This window comes from Vanacampus margaritifer, chromosome 2 (genome assembly GCF_051991255.1).
Source record: "Vanacampus margaritifer isolate UIUO_Vmar chromosome 2, RoL_Vmar_1.0, whole genome shotgun sequence".
Lineage (NCBI taxonomy): Eukaryota > Metazoa > Chordata > Actinopteri > Syngnathiformes > Syngnathidae > Vanacampus > Vanacampus margaritifer.
Window position 1 is genome coordinate 34,893,899 of NC_135433.1, and position 11,768 is coordinate 34,905,666.

The window sequence follows — 11,768 nt, forward strand, 5'->3', positions numbered from 1 at the left end:
TTTATACAACACTGATTTGTCGATAGGTGCGAATAGTTGCTTACATTCCATGCAACTGGCTTGTGACTAATGTGGGCCAAAGGTCTGCTGGGTTACACTGGACTTCAGTTGCAACCCTAATTTTCATGAACTAATATTCAAATAAGATAAACGGTCACACTAGTAGTACTAGAATAGCAGTGTTCTACTAGTACACTGAAATGCCTTACTAGTGAGCACAAAGCGCATATTCATACATCGATGGACTAACTGCTCAAACGACTTTAGACACACAAAAATAAACATGGGTGGCTCTCAGTACATTATTTACAGGTTATGGTCGTAGGATGAGGTCCAGTTGATGCGCAATTGTGAACTCCTGGACAAAAGGCCCAAGGGTCGACTGGACATTATCTTATCAACTTGTATGTAGTGACTGACGCAAGACCGCCAGCTTTTTCAACATACAACACTGTTGCATAAGAAAGCAGATGCCGCGTTAAAACGTGTTTGGCTTTATTGCTTGCACTTTACATACCGGAGTTTCTTCAGTTTCATTGTTTACAGTGACATCTTGTGGCTGTTCTGTGTACCCAACTCAATTGAATGATTATTGCCACAGAAGAAGTTGGAACATGTTAACGCTCCCTTTGTCCCCAGCTGGTTACGCGTGGAATGCATGTGATGTGACTTTTCAGCTTGCCTCCGTTTTGTAGTGTTGTACATAAACTAGTCAAAGAAAAATAAAACTGGGGTGGGTGGGCACACTAGTTATTAACCCAATCACAGCAATCATTAAAATTTCAGTAGTTCAATTCAAAAATGAAGCTTGCGTAATATACTGTAGCGGTAAATTCTTTGAAAATTGTATATTTTAAAATAATTTAGTTATGCCACATTCTAATTTCCTGAATCTTTATATTTTAGGATGAACATTTCCACGCTGTCCTGACAACACATTTTCAACAATTTCACATTTTGAACTGAACTACAGAAATGTTTTTCACAATATTCTACTTTATTGTGATTCACTGATAAATGGCAAGAATACAAGGCTAGACAGAGTTTCTTAATTATGAGCATTTTATATATTCACCTTGTACAATGAATGTACCCAGATTAGTACAACAGCGCAGATTCTCTTTTCTGTTAGACCACATGATTGATGATAATGCAAGGCGTGTTTTCTCATACAGTATATAAAAAAGGATTGAATGAATATTTCAGTCAATTCTGGTACACTGATCATTCTCAAACAGAAGGGTGAATAAAAGGAGCACGCAGACGTAAATTGCAAAAAGAAGAGTTATTGAAGGCAAGCTGCAGTGTGACGTGTTCCACTGCAATAGAACAATCTGCTTATGAAGACGTGTTCTTCATATACCTCACTCACACCTGGAATCTCTGACTGGGTGCAGCCTGTCCCTCTTGGCCAAATAAATAGAAAACTAAACAGAGAAAGACAAACAGGAGAGGAAAGAGAAACCGCGCACGTGTGTGTTTTGGTTCGACAGTTGAGAGTGATACATTCCCAGGTTATGACGACGTTAGCGTTGTCTCCATAGGAGGCTGCAGGTCCGTGGTGTTTGTGACGTCGCCGGCAGACGCCGTGGCAGGTGTCACGGTGACAGAGGCTGGAGGGGCGACGGCGGTGGAAGTGGGCATGAGAGGGGCTACGCCCTGAGGCAGGAAGGGAGTCAGCTGGGAGGGCAGCATGGCGGGCAAAGGCGGCAGAGAGGCCAGGCCGGGTATGTTCAGGGGAGCCGGCAAGGGGGGGACTGCAATGGGAAAAAGAGGAGTCACATGATAACACGACTTTTGCATTTTTTCTTACAAATCCAAGTACAGTGAAGTCTTTGTTTTTTTGCAGGGCTTGCGAACGAGTCATCATGATGCCGCACTGCATCACAGGCAGGCAGGTCAGCATTTTTCAGACCGGTTTGCTACTCAGGTGTGCTCTGCCACAGTTTTCCCTCATTTAAAAAAAAATAAAAACTGATATAAAAAATATATATACACAAATAAATCAAAAATGAGATTCAAACATAAAAAATGTGGAAATAAATACAAATATATACGGGAACAGCAGCACTTTCAATGAAGCTTTGGCACTGCCGACTTGGGTACAGTATCAAGTTTTAACCAATAGAGGGTGCTAAGAGACTAACATGGCCACAGACCAAGCCTAGCTTTAATGTGTGCATTACATTCACAGGTGAAGGTGATGTTTTAAGTGGCGGTTAGTATTAAGTGACCACTAGATGTCGCCGAAACACTTGCATTTCGAAGCACTCACACTAGGGTGGCTCAGAGAGACCACATTCCGCAAGCCTACCACCAATTCTTATTTTGCGTCGGTCGGCAAACGAGCATCTCGGTGAGTGACGGCGAAAGAGTGAACCAGATTTAGCCGGAGCAGCTAACAAGAGCGGTTAGTGGGAGAAGCTATTTAAAAAAAATATATATATGTTCGCAAAGTTGTCTGACATTTTTTGAGTGCTAGATTTCTCTTTTCTTTGATCCTTCCTTGGGTCTCCTGACAACCTCGCTGGATTCTGAAGTATTCGGTTTAGGTGAACGGTATGGGATTTTTAATAGGTTTTAGGTGAATTAATGAGCACACACTCACGCAAAAAAAAAAGAGCAATGATGATGACATGTCCAATCGGTAAGAACAATACTGAGCTCTCTCGCAAAAAAAATAAAACAGGACATATTTTTTTGCATATTATTAAAATATATAGGTTAAAAAAAATAATAATAATAGTTCACCACTAGATGGCGCTAAATATTACACACTGTCAGTTTAATGCTTGTTTAGTAATTTAAATGTATTTTTCTTCTTTACATTAAACCACAGTTATTCTATTTTTAAAGTGCCTTAGTTACCATTTTTTCTGGAACGGCTTAATTATTGTAATATTGTTTTGGTCCGATTTTGCTTTCAAGTCATACTTTTTGGAATGGATAAATCACAAAAATAAAAGGTTCTAATTTTGTTGCTCGGGATCAAGATGCCACTAATTGTGCGAATGCAGCAATTTTATACTTGCTCATTTTTCTGTAGCCTTAACAGCAATAGAAGAGTCTGTCAGCTAATAACTGAGAATAGGGCTGTTAATATGCAAATCTGCAAAAGCTGAACCCCTAATAAGTGAGGAATGACTATACATTGTAAAAAAACAAAAAAAACAACTACTGTATAGCTGGGGTGCGAACGATGAAGTGAAATATTGCAGGGGAACACTACATGAATAGACGAAACCTCCCTATGAGTATCGACTTTGCTGTGTCAGGATGCCGACAGGATGTCACATGTACGTACCTGTGCTTCCGGCTGGCATTAGTGTTCCGGTGCCTGCTAGTGAGATGGCGCCAAGGTCCGGGAGCGGCAAGTTGAGATTAGGAAGGTTGGGCAGCGGCGGTAAGCCACTCGGGAGGGGCATCAAACCTAAAGACAAAAAAACAAAAACATTCAAAATAAATCATGTCATTGTTATTCAGCCCGTTCTTCCCACTCAACATTTGCAAAATGGCTGAAAAAAAAAAAAAAAAAAACAAAACTTGATATTGTCGAGTGAAAAACAAAACAACAAAAATGACCCCACCTGGTAGCGTGGTGGCGGGGTTGAAGCTGGCCGTGGCGGGATTCAGGGGTGCGAGGGGGCTGAGAGACGGATTGGAGGTGGGCAACAGAGGGACGGTGGGCAAACCTGGTGAGGGAGGGACGAGTAGAGATGCTTTCTACTTTCCGCATCAGATTCAATGTTGTTGTGACGTCATGAATAAGGCAGGACTCACCCGTCTGCAGTTCGCTGGGCATGGTGGGCGGGGCTGTACTGATTGACAGGCCCGACAGTGAGTCTTCAAGGCCAGTATGAGGCGGGGTCACGGCTGACAACTGGACCTGAGCAATTATGGATTGATTCTTACAGCTGCTAAAAGACATGATGCCCCTCCCCCCCCCGCTTGTAGAAGTTGAACGTTCATATTATTGACCTCAGTGAATCCATCCTTCAGCGGACTGACAGCCTCGCCAGAAGCGTTCCCGGGGAAGCTGATCTTCTTCCCCTCCTCAAAAGGCCGCGTGGGAATCCTGTGCAGGTATCCGTAGCCAATCCCGCATCCCAGGCTGTGGCGGGTGGAGTAAAATGAGCCAAACAAGGATAACTTTTGAAGTCAAACTTATCGGAGATGAGACTGATTTCAGGAGAAGATTATGACAGACGAGTAATTATAATAGTAAGGGATGCTTTCTGCACTCAATAGCATTTACTTGACTTCATTTGGCCATCAGCGCCTTTTGTAGTCGAATTACACTTTACGATGTAAGTGAGGCCCTTAAGCAAAAAGAACAATCGTGTTTTACCGCCGCTACTGCTTTAATTAAATGACTGAAGGGTTTTCCCAAAGTATCCTCTTGATTTGTCTACAAGTCCAAAACTATAAATGAGATGGAATGTTTTGCGTTACTGCTTGGAAAAGCCGCTTGAACTAACAACATAAGCCATAAACAGAATAATTACCTCCTCGGTTTGTTTGTTACTAGCCTAGTTCAAGATGTTTCTTCTAATTGGAACCTTCATCCGTACAGTGTTGAAATGCTCCAAACACCAGACTAGACTTACTCCAGGTAAAAAAAATATATTGCACACATACAGTACAGAGTGACGAGACTGTGTGGTGTTGATAGGTGATAGATTTGAATATTCACATGTAAACAACATGACAAATGAGATGTGTATTTTGATGGTAATATCTACGGCTGAAAAAATCATTAAAATTGACGTACACCGCAATCTAAATGATTACGCAAATTACGTTTTGGTGTAATTGTTATGAACAGTCTACTATACAAATGGCAGTCAGGATAATTTTCAAGTCATAATTTGAATATTTTTAAACCAACCTCCCAACCCTAAAAGTATTTTTTTTGTCATAAAAACATAGTTTCTGTTAAATTGCACTGTTCCAGATAATTATGCAGAGTGCTATATTTCAAGACGTTTCATAGATTGTAAAGAACTGAACATAGTCATTTGTTGAATTTGCAGTAATAGGAGGTGGTATCAAATTCTATTTAAATCAAGAACATCTTAAATCAAGCTACATTTGAGCATAGAACAAATTATTTGATTAAAAAAAAAAAAAAATCACAATTAGATTATATTTTCAACACAGTCTAGCCGTATTCATGTAAGAAAATTGTATTTTTTAAATATTTGAGCATGGATGAAAACCGTGATGACATTTTAAATGGTTCATGTTAACGTTTTATACTGTAATTGTCATTAGTGTGTGGGGGGAGTAAACTTCTTTGAATTTTGTGGCACAATACCTTATTTGCAATAGCAACGGCAGAAAATTGGATGAAAGTCTGTGTTATTGATAAGCGCCCCACCTTGCTGGAAAATCATGACGTAACTACAGGTGACATCATGTAACCAGATAAGACCCTTGGTGGAAAGTCTTCGTCTTTTCATCACTCAAGCAACGATACGGTGCTTCAGTGGCCTGCTCGATGATTCATTCAGTTCATTAGTTGCCCACAAATGCCAATTTTGCAATTCTGTTTATTTGTGCTACTCATGTGCATTTTTATTTTTTTTTAGCGCTGTCAAACGATTCAAGTTTTTTTTTTTTTTTTTTATCAGGTTAACTCATTCACTGCCATTGACATCAAAAATTTATTTTAACTATTTCTATTAGTGTAACATTTTTTTTCACTTTTGTTAACAAGAGTATGAAAACCTAGAAAAAAATATTGTACATTAAGAACAGTTAGTAGTAATAGTAGTTAACTATTGAAGTCATGCTATTAATTTTAATCGCCTGACGCCCCTAATTTTTTTAATAATCTTTATATAAAAAAAAAAAAAAAAGATTATTAAAAGAAATGTCTAGGTTTTCATACTCTTGTTAACATAAGTGGAAACAAATGTTAAACTAATAGAAATAGTTAAAATTAATTTGACATTTATAGGCGTCAATGGCAGTGAATGAGTTAATCACATCTTAGAATTTTGATTAATCACTCAATAAAAAAAAAGAGGCTTTTTTATCACCATTTTTTCTTCGCCAAATTTGAAGAGCACCAGTAATGTGTTAATTCTTTCCACGTTTAATGTTATGAAGACGTCTTCAAAAAAAAATTGTATCCACTGCACACGCTTATCCTCGTCCATTTCTAATCAGTTAATTACTTGCATAATTTAAAATTGGAAAAAAATGACCCCATTATTTTGACATGAACAAACATTCTAAATGTGGTACACATACATTTGTTAAATGCACGTAATTATGTTTATTACTAAAACACAACCTGTGCTACCTTAAACGTAGCCATCCGCCGTTACGCTAAAGGATAATCTATAGTCAAAATTAATAGTGCGATCAATCTGCGTTAATTCATGATTAATGCGATAATTTTTTGTGATTAATTAATCCGTTAAGGCTTTAACAGCACAATTTTTTTTGTATACATTTTCAAATTTTATATTTTATAAGTATTTTTTTTTTTTTTTAATCAGTGTGTTTCAACTGAACATTGTTACCTTGTAGATACACAAAAGTAAGGCAATGTATTTGGTGTAACTTGTTTATGTCTTTTGGCAATACTGTACCACAAGACCAACAATAACCGTGATAATTTTTGTCACTATAGTCTAGTGGTGCAACGGATCACAAAAGTCACGGTTCGGATCGGGTCGTTTTTCAGATCAGCCACAAAAAAAATAAAAAATAAAAAGATAAATATTACTTTGTCTTTATTTATTTTGTAAAGCACTTTTTCCATTAAATTAACACAAAAAAAATCGATTCAAAATGTCTCATATAGTGTAGGATTTAGTGTCTTCATTTATTTTGTAAAACGCCTTTTCCTATAATAATTTTTTATTTTTTTTTTAAATCAATACAAAATGTCTAATATAGCCATTTAGGATTTAGGAACTCAACTTTTAAGTGCAGTATGAGGCAGAAACATTCTTATTTTTACATGGTTATGTGTAAAATAACAAGGTATTAATGGCTTAAAGTTGTGTTCGTATAATCTAAACAACTAATTTGACATTTTGCGTTGAATATTTTAAAGTTATAGCAGGGCCGGGCCAAGTTCGGTCCGAGGGAGACACGGAACTATCCAGCCCGTTTTCCGTGTCTCCCTCTGTCAGCGCAGCCGAATGTAGTGATGAGCTCATCAGCAAGCCTGATGACAATCTTGATCACAAATTAGGTGTGCTAGTGGAGAGAAACATGGAAAACAGGGGCTCTCGAGGACCGAACTCAGCCACCCCTGGGTTATGCAGAGCCAGAAAAAAGCTCAAAGTCACACAACAGCCTAGCTCATGGGTGCTAAATCAATTCCCGCCAATGACGCTGCCCACCTTTCGCATTTTCGCCAAATGCTTTATGACACAAAGCCTCGCGAAAACACACAGAATGAGAGGGCCCGCCTGTCCTCGCCCCAATCGATCGCCTAAAAGGTGGGCGTCGTCATTGACAGGAAGTGACAATTAACGCCATCTACTTCTGTGCCAAAAAGCCTTAATCAACCAAGTGTGTATTACCTTCCATCTCCTCCCCAAGCACTGTTGGGTGTGATGACCACCTCTCTGCAGTTGTCTGTGTCGGTGTTGTATACGTAGAGCTTCAGGCCCTTCCCCTCATGGCTCTCGATCAGGGAGAACAGGTCCTCGGACTGCACAGAAAGAAAGAAAGAAAAAAAAAAACACATTATAACCATGCGGAGAAAAACATGTCCAAACATAATGACTCGATTGCCCACCTCGTTCATAACCGTGTCAGCTCCAATGATGTAGTCGGTGTGTGGCCTCAAACCGGCAAGGGCTGCGGGTGAATTTGGCTCCACTTCCTATTAAGCGCGCAGCATGTGAGCGTTAGGCGACATTAACAAGTCAGCCGGGATAGCGAGGTTAACGTACCAGAACGTGCCAAACGTTCTCATTGGCTCCTTCAAAGCTGCAGAAGCGAATGGAGACCCCGAGCAAGCCCTGGCCCCCCCACAGGTTGCTGGGGGTGACTGTGGACTCCCGCAGATCCAGAGTCTTGGAGGAGTACACCAACATCTTGACTGGTTTCTCCACACTGGCTTTCAGGAGGTCCTTCAGGGTGTCATTGTCTTTGTTCTGTGGACCGATAGGGATACACAATATATTGAGTATTTGTAAACAATGAGTTTTTATTTTGCCTCTTGCGAGAGTGTCTGAAATGAGTCCCCTGCCATTCATGGGTGTTCATTGTCGGTTTATTTAGCAGCTTGCGTCTTCTCCTGCACATTCCACTGTTGACTTACCAGTCGGGTGTTATTGATGGAGACAATGAAGTCAAAAAACGGTTCTAGTCCTGCTCGGTGACCCGGGGAGTTCTCCTGTACCTGCAAGACAAAAAGTAGGAATGCACAGAAAAGTCACTCAGCACTTGGACCACCGGATTGTGTGAATGTGAATCTCTGTCAGAAACAGAGCAGCAGAAAATACGGGATCTCGCGTTTGAAAGGAACACTTAAGTTAACAAATTGATTGTAAATGTAAAAGCGAATGTCAATTGATGGCATACAACGGACAAGATTAGCATTTAGCCCCACGACGCTAAAACTAAAATAAGCATGGAGAATCAAACAACTGACTAAGAATATCCATATTTATATGCACATTTTAAATATTCTGCATTACATGAATAAAGCGTCCACACACAAAATGATGAGAGCATTCTGTAAACCAGCCTGGCAGGTGTCATTCACTGTAGCCGCGTAGCATGTAGCTTTTAGCATACTGCAATGCCTTCAGACAGGCACATTATACAAGTTGCCACTTGTAAGCTCAAGAAGCAAACACATAATGCACGACTATAACATTCCATGGGAGATTTGTGCTTCTCCGCCACATAGGCCCGACGTGACATCCAGCTTCCGTGTCAAGTGCTGGCAAATTAGCAATGCTAGGCTAAATGCTAGAAGCAGGATATCACTCAGGATACGCACGCAAGGAACTCACCCGCAGGACGTGGTAGCCCTCTGAGCCACCGCCCGGTATCTCCACGCTTTGCGTTCCTCCCATGATGTCGCTGTCTTAAGGCTTTTGCAGGTTTTATGGCAAAGTGACTCCGAGGAACGATCAAGTACCCGACTACTTTTGTACTCACCGGGTACACGTCGTCAAATGGATAGTCACCTGCTGCGCATGCGCCGTTACGTGGCAGGAAGTGCAGACGCCACTGTCGGCATAGATGTAATGCACTGTACAGTACAGAACAATACGTTTGAACACGTCTTATGTTTCTAACTTGTTTTAGCTTCTTTCTTTTTCTTTTTTAAAGTGTTTTAACCTCACGACAAAGAATATTAGTTGGCAACTATCCCTTGGGTTGTCTACACTAACACATTATTATTTTATCATTGTAATATGTTTGCAATGGTTTCAATATTGTTAACATCCAATTTTACATTTAAAGACAGAAAAATAATTACAGTACTCAAATTCATTTACTATAGTAACTACTACACACACTACTACTACACTTTTTTTTTTTTTAAACATATATATAAACCATTTGGTCACTTGAATCTATTATTTATCGGTTGCACTACCTGATAACATTAGATAGTACAAGAGATTTGCTAGGGGATGTATTTTTCTTTCATATAGTAATATGTTTTATACATCAGGCACTATTTAAGCTTTATTTAAGTCTTGTGTGGATCTATTTTTTTATGTAAATTCCATAAAATTGATAAAAGTGGTTGAGAAAAATAAAATTCACCAAAGCATATCATCATTCATTGTTCCAATTAACAAAAATGTATATTAAAGGTATTTTATTAGATATTCATTATATTTTATTAGATATTTATTTTAGAAATGTTCAGATTATTTTGACTGATCTAGTTATTCCTCGTTGGCCATCAAGTTGGAGGAGCCCTCAATGAATCACACACACACACACACCAAATGAGAGGGGGGGAAATCCACACAAAATTATACTTAAAACAAACTTTATAAACGTTTCTTAAATGTTTTCGTAACTTTGCACATCTTTTACATGCTTCAATTAACACTACATACTGAATGTTAGTTTCCTGAAGAGGTTCCTTTTTACGCTTGTCAACTCATGAACAGCATGCAGTTGCTGGCTAAGGTTTAGTAGTCGTAGTACAGTTTTTATTACTACGGTTTAATGAATTGGAGTCTTAATTAACATTGTAATGAACAGTTTAACAGTTAATTTACAGTTACAGTCATCTGGAGGGATTTCGTTAACCCCAGGCACTTTTGAACTTTGTCCATGTCACATCTGGGCTACTCAATTTCGACCAGATTGATCTTACTGACTCAGATTCTGCAATAACAAACAGAAATATTTTATTCTACATAAACAGAACATATTTCCTGTAATCGTAAATGATATGTGTTTGTGGCCACATAAGCAAGTTATTTTCACTTAATTGCCGCATGGAGCAAACCTGAATTTCCTCTAACAACCTGAGGGACCTGGCCCACAATGACAGCCCATCATAGGTCACAATGGCAAGCTAGCTGATCAGGTTTTGAAGAGGCTTCTACTTTGTTGGTTCAGTGGTATCAAGGGATCCTTAATGGTGCCTCAAGGCTACTTTATTTCTTTCTTTTTTATCACTCCTGGCTCTAAGACCTTTGAATAAGAGTTTGAGAAAATTGCATCACATTTGTTTTTGTTAAGTAATAAGTATTTAAAGGATTTTTGTATGATGCGTGACCACATAGTGTAATGTAGACTCCTAGTGCTTATAATTGATGTATTTATTTATACATTTAAAAAAAGTAGTCATTGAGGAGATGCAAGGATTTGTTACTTTTTGCAAGATATGCTTTCATGCTGCTCCTGGATCATTGTTAATGCATGTCCTGCGTCGTGCTGATTTTTATTTATCTTTAATTCAGAGTATAATCTAAAATGTACAACAAATTGTCATTTAAAATGTTTTAAAGTGTGTACTGCAATATCTTTACATTTAAAACTAGTAAATATTTTAGAAGGTGCGTGGATATGGTAGAGCTTTGAATAGTAGCATTGTTATGGTGACATTCCTTGACTGGTTTATAAGATTTAAAAAAAAAAATAAAAAAAAACTTTAAAAAATACAGTTACAATAAAATAGCATTTTTCTAATTTTAGTTGTACCACTTGACATGGGAAGTGTACCAGCCTAAATTATATATATATATATATATATATATATATATATATATATATATATATATATATATATATATATATATATATATATATATATATTTATATATATATATATATATATATATATATATATAATGTTTACGGTTACAATGTTTATGGTTGTGCTACCGGCCCTGACATTTGTTAAATACAAATTGCTGGACAAAAGTTTTGTAGTTATTTGAACAGCTTTATAACTAAATTAGAGAGAGAGAGAGAGAGAGAGAGAGAGAGAGAAAATATTATCCAAAAGACTTAAACATAAAGTAATCATATTATATTAAAAAACATGCATTAAAAAGGAAATAAAAAAAAACAATGAGCTGCTACAGGGAACGCAACATTTAATTTCAGCATAAAACAAAATCATTGAGTAAAAAAATGGCTTGTGCTTCACAAGCCATTTGCCCAGAGGATATTCTTCACCACGAGAGAGCGCTAGCGTACCCTTCCTCCGCCCTTCGATGCCTCCCTGTTCCATATTTAAATGAGGTCGTTGTAAATGTTATGAAACTGCAACCTTTCTCTTTCTGTCTGTAAGGGCACAGAGATGCAGA

General features: G+C 38.2%; 1 protein-coding gene across 2 annotated transcripts; it reads right to left on the reverse strand.

Annotated features, from left to right (window-relative positions):
• Positions 1 to 1,044: 1,044 nt before the first annotated feature.
• gorasp2 (golgi reassembly stacking protein 2) lies at positions 1,045 to 9,181 on the reverse strand. 2 transcript variants are annotated; one of them, XM_077556435.1, is made up of 10 exons: positions 8,994 to 9,178; positions 8,294 to 8,374; positions 7,923 to 8,126; positions 7,766 to 7,852; positions 7,548 to 7,678; positions 3,979 to 4,111; positions 3,781 to 3,886; positions 3,588 to 3,692; positions 3,305 to 3,430; positions 1,045 to 1,757 (listed from the first exon to the last, which is right to left on the reverse strand). In XM_077556435.1, exons 1-10 carry the CDS (start codon positions 9,054 to 9,056, stop codon positions 1,516 to 1,518), a joined length of 1,278 nt encoding a protein of 425 aa, XP_077412561.1. In that variant the 5' UTR covers positions 9,057 to 9,178; the 3' UTR covers positions 1,045 to 1,515. The 2 variants fall into 2 exon arrangements, with proteins under 2 accessions (XP_077412561.1, XP_077412560.1); XM_077556434.1 differs by having other exon boundaries at positions 7,548 to 7,852; positions 8,994 to 9,181.
• Between the last annotated feature and the right edge of the window lie 2,587 nt (positions 9,182 to 11,768).

Excerpts from the sequence above, each read along its gene's own strand:
- gorasp2 (XM_077556434.1), bottom strand. The coding sequence starts at position 9,056 with ATGGGAGGAACGCAAAGCGTGGAGATACCGGGCGGTGGCTCAGAGGGC. Across the intron at positions 7,853-7,922 it reads AGAACGTTTGGCACGTTCTG|GAAGTGGAGCCAAATTCACC; the intron begins GTACGTTAACCT and ends CGCGCTTAATAG. Across the intron at positions 4,112-7,547 it reads GCTTGGGGAGGAGATGGAAG|CCTGGGATGCGGGATTGGCT; the intron begins GTAATACACACT and ends CACCCGCCACAG.